This window comes from Vulpes lagopus, chromosome 8 (genome assembly GCF_018345385.1).
Source record: "Vulpes lagopus strain Blue_001 chromosome 8, ASM1834538v1, whole genome shotgun sequence".
NCBI classification, from domain to species: Eukaryota; Metazoa; Chordata; class Mammalia; order Carnivora; family Canidae; genus Vulpes; species Vulpes lagopus.
The window spans coordinates 128,227,826-128,244,932 of NC_054831.1; the positions used below are offsets into that span (position 1 = coordinate 128,227,826).

At 46.4% G+C, this 17,107-nt stretch overlaps 1 protein-coding gene across 1 annotated transcript in view; it reads right to left on the minus strand.

The window, feature by feature from the left end:
• MICOS10 (mitochondrial contact site and cristae organizing system subunit 10) overlaps positions 1–7,473 on the minus strand; it is a 33,638-nt gene extending 26,165 nt beyond the window's left edge. Inside the window, exon 1 of the mRNA XM_041767760.1 lies at positions 7,324–7,473. Coding sequence (XP_041623694.1) covers positions 7,324–7,387 — 64 coding nt within the window. The 5' untranslated portion in view covers positions 7,388–7,473. The remainder of the gene's footprint in view (positions 1–7,323) is intronic.
• Positions 7,474–17,107: the final 9,634 nt, after the last annotated feature.

The window sequence follows — 17,107 nt, forward strand, 5'->3', positions numbered from 1 at the left end:
TAAAACGCCAGTATCTGGCAGCACAAGCTAAGTGCTCGATAAACGGCAGCCACTAGCCTCGTTCTCTGCAGAAGCCAAAAAGCCTCTCTGTCCTCTGGGACACCGCCCGGACAGTTTCCAAGGCCTAGAATGCAGTCCTCCACCTGGTCCACCTACTAAATGCCGACGTATGCTCCAAGGTGGAACTCCAATGTCACCACCTTCTTGGCACATTCCCCAGAAGGTAAGCCCCTCGGGGTAAGGCCAGTGCCTATTATCTGTGCACTGCACCCCCAGGCTTCCCACAATGCCTGGCACTAAATTGTTTGGGGAAGTATACATTAATGGTTACTATTACATACATAACTGGAATACTGATCATCGGGCTTCCATACTACCCGCAACAACAAGATAAAAGCAAATGTGACAATTATTTTAACTTATGACTGCTATCCTTCATTCACATGCCTGCAGCTAATAATTATCAAGTACAGGTAATATCCTAACTGCTGTAGAGAGAGTATCTCATTTTACCCTTACTTGTAACAACCCCGGAGGAAGGTACCACCATTCTATAGATGAGGAAAATGAGGCACAGAGAGACACTTTTGATACCTTTTTTCTTTCTTTCAAGTGAACTCTGCTCCCAATGTGGGGCTCAAACTCAGGACCCAGAGATCAAGAGTTGTACACTCTATAAACTGAACCTCAGAAAAGGAAAGGACCAGGAATGCCCCATAGTCCACTGAACAGCACACTTTCTAGGGCTGCTTCCCAATGTCCACGGCCTGTAATTTTCACTGTTACTAAGAAAATGAAAAACGCACCTGTGCTGAATACATCTGGCTGGCAGGGACAGGCTTTTCCAGGAAAGCACCGCAGTTTTGGGCAACCCCTAGCCCAACCACAACAGCATCTCCTTCCCCTCTTCTAGATCTCCTAACCAACTCACAGGTTAGTGAGACTAGATATTGGTATTCTGGCCTCACAGTGGGAGTGAAATGTGGGGAAGAGGGGAAGAAGGACCCAATCCATGGTCCAACTTTACAAGTCACATTATGAATCCTGGAATTGGATTTTCCTCAGAGCCTCCTCAGGCACATCTGCAACTCTGAGGCCCGGACCACAGTCACACAGACATCAACTTGGTCATGAGGTCACAGCCGGGCAGCACAGATCTCCAGCATTCAAGAGTTGAGTTATAACAAGGCTCTGGGGGCAATGGCAGTACTTCCATGACCCACACGTGCAGAGTTTAGAGATCCTCCTATCCCAAGGAAGCATCTCCCTAAGTCTCCAGGCTGGGTTTTTCTCATCTCCTGAATTATTTTCCCAGGTAAACAGAAAATAGATATAACTGCCCATCCAGTCCAGAGTGATGAGCACAAGCTGAGGGCACCAGCTCTGCTCAGAGCTTTTAAGCCCTCTATTTTGGCATGATAGCTATGCCTTCTATTCTCATTAACAAGAAGATGTGATTGATTCATGTGGGACACATGAGACAAATTACTCGCTATGTACAAGGGAAGCGAACGGCCCAGCCCATGAACAGAGTGCAAAAAGAAAACCAGAGCATTCAAAAAAATATGATAAACCTTAAAAATAAATCCATAAAATTAGCAAAAAACCATTAATGACGCATTCCCATAAAAACTAACGGAACATGCCATTCATAAAATGTAATATTCCTCACTCCTTTTTAATTTCCTGCAATAAGGCTTTGGCACTACTGCTTAAACCAACATCAGCCTTTACTTGTTTAAATACAAAAGTGCTCTCTGGTTCATGTTTCTTAGCGGACTACTCCCAGACATTTCTAATACTACTTTATTATGAAGATCTGACAATAATTCACATTCCCAGATGAAATAAAAAGTTGGTAAAAGTCCCAAGATTACAGGGACACATGATCAAACATGTGAACTGGCAGAAATTCACATGAAATCTACCTTACTTGACTTTTTTTATTTTTTTTTTTAGAGTTTATTTATTTTTAAGAGTTTATTTTTTAAAGAGACACACAGGGAGGCAGAGACACAGGCAGAGGGAGAAGCAGGCTCCCTGCAGAGAGCCCGATGTGGGACTCATCCTAGGACCCTGGGATCAAGCCCTGGGCCTAAGGCAGAGGCTCAACCATTGAGCCACTCAGGCGTCCCCTTACTTGACTTTTTAATTTAAATGCTAATTCAAAAATAAATAAAAATAATTTTTAAAATAAAAAATGCTAATTCATTTGGTTAATAAAAACACACACTGAGGAGGAAATATGGGCAGAGAATGTAATTTGCAAAATTCTCGGCAATACATATCATTCATTTAATAGTAATCACTGTATGCTTCCTCTATGCCAGGGGTTAGGGGATCAACAGTGAACAAAAAAAGTTTCTGGGTCTCATTGAGTTCACATTCTAGTGAGGAGAGACAATCACATAAAGAAACAAATCACAGATTTCAGATGGTGATATGTGCTACTGAGAAAAATTAGGGACGTCATGGAGTATAAACAGGACACCTAGGAACTTATTCAATGCTAACAAGTTTATTTTAAGAAAAAGATACATTAATCTCAAACTTTACAGAGGAAGTAGGCAATGCACATGAGTGGCAGGAACAACACGGGCCAAAGAAAAGGGCAAAAATGTGAGGGGGAGAAAGGAAAAGAAAGGAACAGGAGCTGAAAGAGAGAAACAGATGTGTAGGGAACAATGGCCTATTGTGCCTATTACAGGCAGGCATGTGTTTTGTTTTCTTTTGTTTGATTCATGGGCTCGATATATTAGGTCAAACTATTAGAAACCACCTATCCTACCACGCTCCTATTACACACAAAATAAACTGATATTTTAAAACCAAAATTAACAAGGAAAATAAAACTGCTTGTCTTATGACAGCGGAGGGTATTCATGAATAAACGTAGCTCTCCCTATAGGACAAAATCATAGAATTTTCTGTTGAGACATTGCTCAAGCTTCAGAGTAAGAGATCCATGAAAAGCAGTTGCTTTTATGTTTTTTTAAAGTCTAGGGGATGACTGGGTGGCTCAGTGGTTTATTGCCTCCCTTCAGCCCAGAGCATGATCCTGGAGTCCCGGGATGGAGTCCCGCATCGGGCCCATGTGTCCGATGAAGCCTGCTTCTCCCTCTCCCTGTGTCTCTGCCTCTCTCTGTGTGTCTCTCCTGAATAAATAAATAAAATCTTTAAAAAAAAAAAAAAAGAAAGAAAGAAAGAACTACTGTCTAAAGTACAAGCTTATATGCTCTTTAACTCGGCTGTACTACATCTAGGCTAAACGTGAGCAATGAAAATAGACATTTTTCAGCAAACCAGTGGGAGAAGAACAAAAACACTTCACATTTAAGGCAGCCAAACACACAGAGAAGTGCTCACAAAGGGAGCTGTCCATTCACCCTGGCTTCCCTTCAGTCTCTGTCAAGCCAGAGCATGAAATTCCCAATATGGAGCTGAAAGCCTGCACTGGCCCCTTCTTCCTCGCCTACATCTTCTACAAAACCTCTATCTTCTGGCAGGCTGCCACTCTGAGTCTCCATCTCCTTCCTGAAGGACAGGGCAGCAAGCAGCCAAGGAGGTTTGAAGAGTCCCCATAACCTCACCGATTCCAGGAATTGGGCCCAATACGCTCACTATAGAATGTGCTTGTCTTCACCAACTCAAAGACCTCTCAGACCAGACTCCCCAAGTAACGCATCTGTGCTTCATCGATTTTAAGCACTTTCTCTAAGCTCACTACTAACCGGACAATGCCCTCCAAATCTGAACTCAGTTTCTCCAGCAAAATTAAAACCCCCTACTCAACTGTATTATCATTCTCAAACAATTCAACCATGTAAGCAGAAAAGCAACCAAAGTCATGATCATTGTTCTCATTGTTCTCCCGCCATCCCCCCATGGTCAGTTTCTAGAATTTCATTACTTCAGATAAATGAGGTATACACACACACCCCTCTTGTTTTGGGTCCAGTTCCCATCAGTGAATCACCCCTTAACCATATATACACATACATACTTATTTATTTTTATTTTTTTTAATTTTTATTTATTTATGATAGTCACACAGAGAGAGAGAGAGAGAGAGGCAGAGACACAGGCAGAGGGAGAAGCAGGCTCCATGCACCGAGAGCCCAACGTGGGATTCGATCCCAGGTCTCCAGGATCGCGCCCTGGGCCAAAGGCAGGCGCTAAACCTCTGCACCACCCACGGATCCCTATTTTTTTTTTTTTTTTTTTTTTTTTTTTAATGAGAGCTAGAGAGCAGGAGCAGAGGGAGAGGGAAAAGCAGACCAGAGCAGGGAACCCGATGCCAGACTTGATTCCAGGACCCTGGGATCGTAACCAGAGCCAAAGGCAGACGCCTAACTGACTGAGCCACCTAGGCGCCCCCCCTTAACCACATTCTAACCTTAGAGTCATCTTTGTAAGAAATGGAATGAGGCAAAGTTAACCAGTTGGAGAGAAAGATGAAGAAAATAGCATTTATTGAGTTCCTACTATGAACTTGGCACTGTTCTAGCCTAGGAGGTGGGAATTACTATCTCCGTTTTATAAATGGGGAACGAAGTTGGACGTTTCTCAAGTACACCCATTCCTCTCTGGTCTAACAGAGCAGGCTTTCATCACTTCACATTCACAGCACCGCTGGCCTCGACTCCTGACCTGTTCTGTATAAAACACTGCCAGAACAATCATACCAAAATTCCATTTATATCACATCAATTCCCCGTTGAGGGAAGTGAAATGCCTTCTGCTTCTCTATTTGCCCACTGACTGGCCCAGAATGCAATAAATATTTGTTGCTTAAAACCATCCCATGATTCTCCACCAGCCTAGACCTAATGAGCCCGAGAAGCAGAAAGTAATAGATCTTTTAAGACAGCCGTGTTGAATATGCACCGTGCATGTAAATAAAAAATCCAAAGGCAACTCAAAAGCCTTTAAGATAAAGTGGAATTTCTCTCAGACATTTCACAATTCTGACTCCACCCAAACCAGCCTCCTTCAGGGAGGAGGGGTGTTGGACTTAGAATGCCTGATTCTAACTCCTGCTCCAACACATCTAGCTTCTTAACGTCTCTGTGCTTCAATCTCCTGCTCTACAAAAGTTCACCTGGCCTCTGTTCCAGTTCTCCCGCCCTCCCTGACCATCCATGTCCAAGTCATTCTCCAGAGGTCAGATGAAGGCCCATTTTCCTTGCAAACTCACTGGATGACCTCAGCCCATCACTGAGGGACTGACTGGACTCATAACAGCTCTACTGCAGAAAGAGCCTGCATCACTCACTTCAACTTTTACCTGTAATCCTGTATCACTGTGCCTCATTTAATTATTTCTCTTGTGTGTTACCCCCACACCAATGTCCCACTCACGTATGACAGCGACGCTACTCACTGCCTCAGGTGATCCTCAGTGGCACAAAATATTAACGTCAACAATTATCATGACCACCATTTGTTGACTATGTAAGTGCCAGGCACTGTGCTCAGTATCCTATGTACTTTTACTATCCTTCAATCTTCCTAATCATTTTAGGTAAATCTTTTTTTTTTTTTTTAAGATTTTATTTATTTATTCACGAGAGACAGAGAAACAGAGACACAGGCAGAGGGAGAACCAGTGGGGAGCCCGATGTGGGATTCGATCCTGGGACCCCAGGACCACAACCCAAGCCAAAGGCAGACGCTCAACCACTGAGCCACCCAGGTGCCCTAGGTAAATCTTTTTAGCTCCATTTCATAGTGAGGGAAGGGAGCCTACGCAAAGATACAAAACTAGCGAGGACAGGGGTGAAGTGCCAGAGAGGTGACTTCAAAGTCAGCCGTCTGCCTCCCACTCTTTACTGCCATCACGCTGCTTAGTACTTACTGTGGTCATTTAATATCTACATGTTAAATGTGAGCTGTTTACAATAACAAAAATTGTATTTCTTGGCTCACTTACAGAATAACCCATTCTTTTTATTATTATTATTCATGAGAGACACAGAGAGAGAGGCAGAGACACAGGCAGAGGGAGAAGCAGGCTCCATGCAAGGAGCCCGACGTGGGACTGGATCCCGGGTCTCCAAGATCACACCCTGGGCCAAGGCAGCACTAAACCGCTGAGCCACCCGGGTTGCCCAGAATAACCCTTTTTTTTTTTTTTAGAATAGCTCTTTTTTTTTTTTTTTTTAGAATAACCCATTCTTAATAAATGATTCATACCCAAGCCTTTACTTATACTAACTCATAATCCTAACAACTCTGTGAAATAGTAACATTGGCTACTGTCAATTTACAAATGAGACAGAAGGACAGAGGGATCCAACAACTTGCCCCAAATCAAGCAAATTCAAGGCTGTCAAGCCTTGGCTGTCAAGTAAGTACTCCCCTTATTAACTCCTTCTCAACAACTTTTTTAAGCACAAGAAAACCGAGAAAAGGCCTAGAGATACAGCAGTGAATAGACCACAAAGCATCTCTGCTCTCACGGTGCTCCCCATCTTAATTCCCTTCCAACCCTGTCACCCAAAGGGCACAATCCTAAGTCCTCTTCAATATTCAAGTTTCCCATGCAAAAAAATAAATAAATAAATAAAAAATTTGGATAACAAGAGCCAGTCCTCAAAGAAAAAAAGCGTGGGACCTGAGGCCAGAAAACCTGAGTTCAAATTTCCAACTCTGCCAGGCACGAGCGACTCTGTCACGTACCCGACCCTGGACGCATCCGTTCACCTCTCGCGTCACCGCCTGCGGGAGCTGACGTCATGCGTCGCACACCTAGCACAGCGTGCGGCCCTTAGGACGGGGGCAGTGACGTCATAATCTGTGTCGTCACTGAGCACGTGTTGCAGGCTCCGCGGGAGTTACCCCAGGGACACCCCGCCCCATCCCGCCCCCAAAAGTGTCCAGAGTCTTACTTCCCGGGGCAGTTCTCATCCCCGATCTGGAGGTCTCCGGTCTCAAGGCCGCGGCCGACGCTGGCGCCAGGCGGTCGGGATGCGACTCGGGACTGACAGCCACGCTCGCCAGGGCCCGGCGGCGTCCACAGGCGGCTCCGTGACCTTCCCGGGGCGGCGCTGGCTTCAGCCGGCGAGCTCGGTGCCCCCTGACCGGGCTCCACGCCCCGCCCGGGGACATGCGGCGGCGGGGAGGGCACCGGCTGCGCCCCGCAGGCCGCCCTCTGCCCGAGCAGCTCCGCAGCCCTGAGCCACCTGCCAGCCCGCCCGCGCCCGCGCCCCGGGGCTGCAGCAGGCCGGTCGGCCCGCCCTCCCCCGGGGGCTCCCCCTCCAACCCCGCCAGGCCTGCGGGGCCCGGAGCCGGCCGCTCGGCGCGAGGCGGGAGGCCCCTTACCTATCTTCACGACCGCATCCGCCATGCACCGGTCCCACTTCCTGCCGAGCTCCGAATCCGACATGTTCCCCACCCGCGGCTCCCGCTTCCCTTAAGGTCGGGCCCCGCGCGCTCCGACTCCCGGCAAGTCTCGCGAGAGCCGGCCGCCGCTTCCAGGCCCGGAAGGCCGGCGCCGGCCTGCCAGATATCGCGAGACGGTCCGCACGCTCCCGCCCCTTCCGGTCCCCCCCTTCCCCCCCGTCGGTCGTCAAGGTGACGGGTTTGCCGGGAGGCCCGAGGTGACCCTGACCTTGGAGCCGCGCCTACCTGAGCCTGCTGCGCGGCTGACGGGCTGCACAGGCGGCCCAGGCGGCATCCAGAGCTGGTCGGGAAGGCCCTTCCTCCGCACCGGCTCCGACGTTGGCCTTGGCAATTCCCAGGGCAGATGAGGGCGCAGCGCATGATTTATTCATTCCTGTTACTCGTCTTGGCTGTTTCGACTGATTGCGGCGGAGCTCCCGCCTGCACCCCCAGCCGCCGCGGAAAGGCCACCTAGGGCAGAGCTAAGGGATGCTCTGGACCAGCCCCCCCGGAAGGGTCACCTAGGGCAGAGCTAAGGGATGCTCTGGACCAGCCGCCCCGGAAGGGTCACCTAGGGCAGAGCTAAGGGATGCTCTGGACCAGCCCCCCCGAAGGGTCACCCAGGGCAGAGCTAAGGGATGCTCTGGGGACTCGGACGCGCTGGACCTCCTCGTCCCCGCCTTCACTTTGCCCCGCGGGCTCCCAGGACCCGGCCTTTCCGAGTCCTGCTCCCGACTCGAATCTTTAGGTGCCCTCCCAGGGTTGCCCTAGGGTGCACCCGTCCATCCCCCCTTGGCTCTGCACACTGTCCCGGAGCAATTGCAACCACTGCCAACCTCCATCTCCAGATGCAACGGTCCAGCTCAAGCCTCCTGTTCACAACTCAGCCTTTCTGCTGCTGGCATTGGCCTCAGCCCGCCTTCCCCCTTTACATTCCCCCTCCGACCAACAAATACACATGTGAGCTCATTCGTCCTCTGATTAGAAGCTGTCAGTGACTCCCATCTGCCTGTGGGATATTGTAGAGGCCGACAAAATTAAGGCCTTTCCACTTCCAGTTCGACGTTAGCACAAGTACAGACCTCAGGCCCCTGTGCTTAATGCCTATGGCAGGAAGTCCCATATCAGAATGAGCACAGAGCTTAAGAAATTTCCTCCACCCCTTCTGGAAATCCCCTAGACCAGCGCATAAAAATCCAGCTGAAACCCACCTCGGGGTCCAAGTCCCTGCTCCGCTGTGTCGGGTATACTTGGTCTCAAGCTTGTTAATAAACCCTCCTGTGCTTGCATCGGTGTTGGCTCCTTGGTGGTTTCTCGGATTCGCAATCTTGGGCACAACAATATATACCCAAGCCTCAAGGAGTTCATTCTAGGAAGCTTACACTTTGATCTTAGAGCACCACCCCCTTCCCAACCTCATCTACTAATAGAGCTTACAGCCCCCTCTATCCTCTTGTTGTCCAAGTAGCTTGCCTCTCCCATAGAGATCTCTACATTCTGTAGAAACAGCTCTTTATAGATGTTTGTATCTGCCAGTAAAACTAGAAACTCCTTATGGGCCTCAGCTGCCTCTTCATCTCCACATTCCGGGTGTAGAGCAGAATGCCTCGGACAGTAGGATCTTCTGTGAAGTGCTTATTGAACTGAATTGAATTCATTTATCCATTAATTTATTCATTTATTCTTGGCAACTTTATTTTTTTTTTTAAGATTTTATTTATTCTTGAGAGACAGAGAGAGAGAGAGAGAGAGGCAGAGACACAGGCAGAGGGAGAAGCAGGCTCCATGCAGGGAGCTCAACATGGGACTCGATCCCAGGACTCCAGGATCATGCCCTGGGCCACAAGCAGCCCTAAACCGCTGAGCCACCCAGGCTGCCCTCTTGGCAACTTTAATAGTAGAACTCCTGTGCCAGTCCTTGCTAGACAGAGCCCCTTCCCTCAGGAAGGTTTTCTCCATGACCACCTTTCTTCCAGCTCTCATCTGAGCTACATTTCAGATTGTATTGTAATTCTTTGTGTACAAATTCTTGGACAAAACTGGGAGTCCTTTGGGAACGAGGGCTGTGCCATTTTTGCATCTCCGGTGCCTAGCAGAGGGCCTGGTGTGTATGGAGTCTAAATAAATGCTTTTTGAGTGGATGTATAAACAAGTGATTGATTCAATGAGTTAGAGAAAAATATTCTCTCAGGGTACCTGGCTGGTTCAGTCAGTAAGGCCTGTGACTCCTGATCTCAGGGTCATGAGTTGAAGCCCCATGTTGAGTGTAGAGCATATTTTTTAAAAATGGGGGGATCCCTGGGTGGCTCAGTGGTTTGGCGCCTGCCTTTGGCCCAGGGCACAATCCTGGAGTCCCGGGATCGAGTCCCACGTCGGGCTCCTGGCATGGAGCCTGCTTCTCCTTCTGCCTGTGTCTCTGCCTCTCTCTGTCTCTATGTCTATCGTGAATAAATAAATAAAATCTTTTAAAAAAAATGTTTTAATGTTCTGAGGATATTGTGTAATATAACAGTTGTGTTGAAAAAGAAAAAAAAATTAACTTCATTAAATACCTATGATGTGTCACAAATAGCACCAGGCATCTCCTATAATTCCATTTATCCTCTTAGCAGATTGAAATTGGTATCTTCATTCTCACAAATTTGGAAACTGAGTCTCAGAGAAGTCATGGGGAAGATGCACAAGGCTCTGCATTGTGTTGAGTTAGAGACTGACAGAGGCATTTTTATTGGATTCAAGAGAGTTGTAAACTTTGGTAGAAGGCAGAGAGCAACTTACAAAAGCAATCAGAGGCAGATGGTATAGCGTGAATTCTGGAGCCAGGCTGTCTGGGGTCTGATCCCAGCTTTGCCATTTCCTAGCCTTGTATCTATTATTCTCTCTTTCCACGGTTCCCTTCCCAGCACGATGTTTTGTTCACTGCTGTATCCCCACTGCTAGAGCATTATCTGACCATGTTTGCTTGATAAATACATGGTGGTGGTCGAATTAATAAAATAAATGAAAATTCCGGAGTTTCCATAGCTCTCGGAGAACAAAGACCAATACAAGTGTGGAACATATATATTAAAAAAAAAACTGCAATACATTCATTATAAACTTAGTTATGTTTGAAATGATTAAAAATAGATTTCCCAAGCAGGAGCGCCTGGGTGGCTCAGTGGTTGAGCATCTGTCTTTAGCTCAAGGTGTGATCCCGGAGTCCTGGGATCGAGTCCCACATCGCACTCCCCGCAGGGAGCCTGCTTCTCCCTCTGCCTGTGTCTCTGCCTCTATCTCTGTGCCTCTCATGAATGGATAAATATAATCTTAAAAAAAAAAAAAAGAAGTCCCAATGCTGGAGAAGGGAGTTACAAACATGGAATAGGGGAACCCTTGCAAGAATTCTTCGCTGTTGGATTAGAATTGAATGTATTGGTATGAACTCATGGTATTTAATATAGTAGAGATAAATTTAAATATACGTATGTGTATTTCCTGATCCTGTCTGCTTAGAGGGTGTAAAACAACAACGCTGGGCCCCTGGGTGGCTCAGTTTGTTAAGTGTCCAACTCTTAATCTCAGCTCAGGTCTTGTTCTCAGGGTTGTGAGTTCAAGCTCCACACTGGGTGTGGAACCTACTTTGAAAAAATAAATAAATAAAATAAGTAAGTAAATAAATAAATAATAAATAAATAAATAAATAAATAAATGCAATGACACATCAGTAGCAATAAGCAAGCCTAGCTTTTGTCTTCTAAATACCAGGATTCCTTAGAAAAATGATGGAGACTCCAGAGCTGGAGCAGGGAAAATACAAGATGACCCTGGAATGTCTTCTTGTGTCACAAACACAAAGTAAGGAAGTCTTCAGAGATTAACAATGCCATGCCAAAATGTTTTTATAACTCCAAACTGCCAAAGGAGTGCTTGGTTCCTAACTGGAACTCTTTGTATAAGTCACTGTTATCACAACTAGGACTTCTCCCAATGGTATGAAACAAGTTTCATGAAGATGAAGTTTGACCTTCAGATGGGTAAAGACAAGGGGGATCCCTGGGTGGCTCAGCGGTTTAGTGCCTGCCTTCTGCCCAGAGTGTGATCCTGGGGTCTCAGGATCGAGTCCCGCATCGGGCTCCCTTCATGGAGACTGCTTCTCCCTCTGCCTGTGTCTCTACCTCTCTCTTTCTCTCATGAATAAATAAAATCTTTTTTAAAAAATGGGTAAAGATAGTCTTGTAATAAAGCAATTCCACAGCAAGAGAGCCAGCACCCTTTTATACTGAATAGGAGAAAAATGAAAAAGGGAAAACTGTCACTTAAGTAGTCTAGATGTCACCCTCAACTGATTACTCAGGTACACATAAGCTCTTTGTTTAGTTTACTAGGTTGTAAATCCAGCTTAGTTAACCATGTAGATTAGAATATTTTATAGCACAGCACCTGCATAAATAAAGGTCTTTTTGATTCCAAGAGGGTCTTTTTTCCCCTAAGTTCCCTTCAATTAAAAGTGAATTCCTTTCCTTTTTCTTTTTTCTTTTTTTTTTTTTAAGATTTTATTTATTCATGGGACACCTGGGTGGCTCAGTGGTTGCACCTCTGCCTTCGGCTCAGTTCGTGATCCTGGAGTCCTGGGATTGAGTCCCGCATCAGGCTCCCCTAAGGGAGTCTGCTTCTCCCTCTACCTATATGCCTCTATCTCTTTCTCTATGTCTCTCATGAACAAATAAATAAAATCTTTCTTAAAAATGGAATGAAGGGGTCCCTGAAAGAGAAGACGATGAAGACACTTTGGAAAATCAATGCTTTGCAAATAAGCAGACCTACTGAATTGAATAGTGCCCCCTGCCCCCAATTCATGTCCTTCCTGGAACCTCAGAATGTGACCTTATTTGGAAATAGGGTCATGGCAGATGTTTTTAAGATTAGATCATACTGGAATAAGAGGAGCCCTAAATCCAAAATGACTGGGGTCCTTATAAGAGGACAAGAAAGACAGAGACAGGCAGATGCAGGAGAAGGTGGCTAAGTGATGATGAGGGCACAGACTGGAGTGATGTGGCTGCAAGCCAAGGGATGCCAAGGACTCCTGGCAATCACCAGAAACTAGAAGAAAGGCATGGAACAGAGTCTCCCTCTGACCCACCAACCAGAAGCCAACCCCGCAGATGCCTTGATTTTGGACTTTTAGCCTCCAGCTCTGAGAATAAAGTTCTATTATTTTAAGCCACCCGGTCTGCAGTACTTTGTTACAGCAACCCTAGGAAAACAAGCTAATAGGGAACTGGCTAGATGGGAAACCGGAAATTGTGAGCTGGATCTCAGTCTACACTGACATTAATTGTTGGTTGTGTACATACATGGAGCAGCTCCCATCAGTTGGGCCCCCCATCAACTCTCTCTTCAGATTCTCATGTTTGCTTCTTCCCATTGTACTGTGGACATAATACCGATAAGGCTCCCAGTGTTACTAACTGCGAAGTATTGAACTCTCCTCCATGTCCCACTTTGAGCATACCACGTGTTTCCTACCAGGATCCTGGCTGCTAAACCCATGACAGATCCTTCTCCTCCCCTGTTCTCTTTCTGGCCCCTCACCTTCTTTCCTAGCGCATATCAAAATTTGCAATCATATTCTCTGTGTACTCCTCTCCTCTCTGCCCTGCCCTGTTTCTCCCACCAGACTTTACATTCCATGAAAGCAAGGACTTCGTGGGTCTCATGGTCATTGTATCCCTAGTGCTCCACATGGTATCTGATCATTTTGAAGGCATTTTAACTAATATTTCTTAAGAGAATGAATGAGGAGCAGGAATGATGGTGTGTGTGTGTGGGGGGGTTCTTTCATTTCTACATCTCTAGCACCAGCTGTGCCAGGTACGAAGTGGTGCTCAGTCAACGCTCGGTGTTCTCACATGGCCCCCCAATGGAGGCCAGAGGGTCCCAGGGTGGGACACAATTGGAGGGTAACAACCAGAGCAGATTTAAGTGTAGCTTTGCGGTCAGTATGTGTTTGAATTGATGTCAGGGAGAGTTTGAGTCTAAGGGAATGCTTGGAAAGACGTCTTTGAAGGTGCATTTATATGCATTTGAAGATACACTGAAAGGGTATGGAAATGGATTTGTGAGAGAGTGTGAGTTTGAGACAAATACCATCACTGAGTTACTTTGGATTTAAATGTATGAACTTGAGAGTAAGAGTTGGTGCACGTGTAATCATTATAGCCTGAGTGTTGATAGTTCAAAGGCCAACCAAAGCCATGGATTGATCCACAGGACAGCTCTCCTGGCCAACTTAATGTGAAGTTAGCTTTGATTTTTGTCTGGATTGTATGAACTCAGCCATAATGAAGTTACTGGCTATCATTGCCTGTTCTGTTTGGTTAACAAAAAATTGGGGATTTCTTAGTCAACGGAATTCATTTGGTAGGGAAAATATATTTTTTTCTTAAAGATTTTATTTATTTATTTGAAAGAGAGAGAGAGGGATCCCTGGGTGGCGCAGCAGTTTAGCGCCTGCCTTTGGCCCAGGGCACGATCCTGGAGACCCAGGATTGAATCCCACGTCGGGCTCTGGTGCATGGAGCCTGCTTCTCTTTCTGCCTATGTCTCTGCCTCTCTCTCTCTCTCACTGTGTGCCTATCATAAATAAATAAAAATTTTTTAAAAAATGAAAAAGAGAGAGAGAACACAAGCAAGGAGGAGGGGCAGAGGGAGAGGGAGAAGCAGACTGCCTACCAAGAGAACCCAACACGGGGACTGGATGAGATCATGACCTGATCCAAAGGCAGACACTTAACCGATGAGCCAACTAGGTGCCCCTAGTAGGGAAAATATTTCTAAATATAGGCTCCAAAGAAAAGAAAAGAAAAGACTTTCTTGGCAGAAAATAGGTTGAGTAACTTCATTTTTATTTCTCTTCACAGCCATATAGGGGGGTGTCTCAGCCCTGAACTGGCATTTAGGTCTGTCGGGTTCACAAGTTACACCTCTATGGGAATGTAAGTTAGCATAACCACTGAGGAAAACAGTATGGAGTTTCCTCAAAAACAATTAAAGATAGAATTACCATATGATCCAATAATTTCACTACTGGGTATTTACCCAAAGAAAACGGAAACACTAATTTGAAAATATGTAAGCACCCTATGTTTTTTGCAGCATTAGTTACAATAGCCAAAGACACGGAAGCAGCCCAAGAGTCCATTCACAGATGAGTGGATAAAGAAGATGTGGTGTCTGTATACACTGGAATATTACTCAGCCACAAAAAAAAAAAAAAAAGAACGAGATCTTATCGTTTGCAACAACATGGATGGAACTACAGGGTGTTACATAAGTAATATGAGTCGGAGAAAGACAAATAACATATCATTACATTTATGTGTGGAATAAAACAAAACTAATGTAACATTGTGTGTCAATTATATTTCAATTTAAAAGAAATCTAAATACATAAATAAGAAAAAATAAAGTTATACCTTTATCTGGAAAGTTGATGGATGGATTTCAGATGGTCTAACAAATCCTTGAAACTCTATGCAAATCTTTATGGATGAATGCATATATTTTTTGAGTCCGTAGCTTGCCTCAGATTGTCCAAGGGACCCACAGATCCAAGAAGGTTAATGGTGGACCTGGAGCCAAATACAGGCCTTGGGGAGGACTCCAGTCCCTCCAGCAGAGGGCAGTGGCACCCACAGTCGCTGACCTCCTTGACCTTACAACACTGGTGTCAAGAGATCCTAGAGGTTGAGCCAGGTAGGCCTGACCCAAAAGCACCAGAACACCAAGCTTCTCCTGTTCTTCCCCTGTTGGGTCGGTTTTGAATCCCATTTCTAACACCCAGGTGCCACATCATGGGATGTGTCAGCTCTCAAATAGCGGCTCTGGGGAAGGCTCCCTTCTATCAACTTCTTGAAAGGGCCTGGAAAATTCTTCCCAGGAACATATATTTTTTCTCAGCTTCGTTGCTCCTTTGTCAATGCTGGTTTCTCTTGCCTCCTTCGTGGATATGTTTAGGCCACCAGGGCAAACACTGACTCAGAGTTCCTGGTTGGGAGACATTTTTCAATGGAAACTTAAATGAATTGACTTTGACTCTCAGTTGGATGCCCTTGTCTACAGAATAAACAATTCTCCCATTTACTTAACATTCAAAGCCTTTCGAAAAGGCTCCACTCCCTCTCCAACTCTTTCTTTTCATGGGACTTTCTCCCATACATTAGGTCTCCTTGGTGGCCAAACTATCCTTGCAATTGCTGTGGGCTTTATGACAAGCTCCTGAAGGGATCTTTCCTTCCCTCCTGTTTTCCTGTCTTTCCCATCCCTCAGCCCCATCCTCCACGGAGCCGTCTCCAGCTGAGAAGCAATGGAACAAGGTTAAGGACTCTGAAAGAATGAGGAAGCAAGCCACACAGATACTGGCGAGAGAGTCTTGTAGGCACATAGAAGAGCAAGCACAAAGGCCCTGGGGTAGGAGTCTGCTTGACTCTATCTATAAAGGCACAGTGTGGCTGGAACGGAGCGCACAAACAGGAGATAAAATCAGAAGGGTGGTAGAAGCAGATGGTATAGAACCTCGCAGGCCATAGCAAAGCTTGGTTTTACTCTGAGTGAGACGGACAGACATCAAAGGCTGGAGGGGAGGAGTGACCACTTGCATTTGAAAGTGTTGAGAACAGAATGTGGGGGCGAGAGCAGAAGCCGAGAGCTGGACAGAAAGACTCTTGTGATCATTTAAGAATTATGGGAAAGGAGGCAGTGAGAATTAGCTTCCAGATATATTTTGAAGGTAGAGCTGATAGGATATGCTGATGGTTGGGATGTGGGTTTGAGGAAAAAAGAAAGAGGACTTAAGAACAGTTCTAAGATTTGGGATGTGAGCAAAGAGAAAGGTAGGAGTTGAAGCTGTGATAGAAGAAAACAGGCGAGGGGCACCTGGGTGGCTCAGTGGTTGAGCCTCTGCCTTTGGCCCAGGGCGTGATCCCCGGGTCCTGGGATCGAGTCCCGCATTGGGCTCCCTGCAGGGAGCTTGCTATTCCCTCTGCTTGTGTCTCTGCCTCTCTCTCTCTTTCATGAATAAATAAATAAAATCTTTAAAAAAAAAAGAAGAAGAAAACAGGAGGATGGAGTTTGTGCAGGGGAACAGAAGCAGGAATTGGGTTCTGGCTAGCTTAAGTTTGGAGCTGCTGAGACCCAGTTTATGGGCTGCCCTATATTGCCTCCCTCCCCATCCTCCCCACTCGCTCTTGACTCAAAGAAAGGCCTGACCACCACCGCTAATGGCCTCCTGCTACCTCAGCCTCTCCAGGCCTGGGCCCCTTCATGCCTGCCGTCTGGGGACCTGCACAAGCTCCCTGCACCCGGCCCACATGTCCACACACTGAGGCTACAGCTCCTCCAAACACTTCTGAGCCCAGATTAGGCTCTAAAGCATGGCTGGGAGAAACGGCCTCCTAGGGAGTCCAGAAAGGCCCGGGACCACAGGCCTGACGTGCAGGGGTAAACTCTTATCATTGAGAGACAAGACATAAGAAGGAGCCAACAGATGAAATCTATTTCCTTCTACAGGCCAGAAATAAACCCTTCTCCTTCCTGCGAGGCAGCCCTGAGGTGCTGTGGTCCCTCCTGACACACACACACACACACACACACACACACACACACACACCCGGCCTCTCTCTGGACATGTTCCCGTGTGACCGAGCCGCTAGCTGTGTTCTCTTGTGAACATATGGCTAGC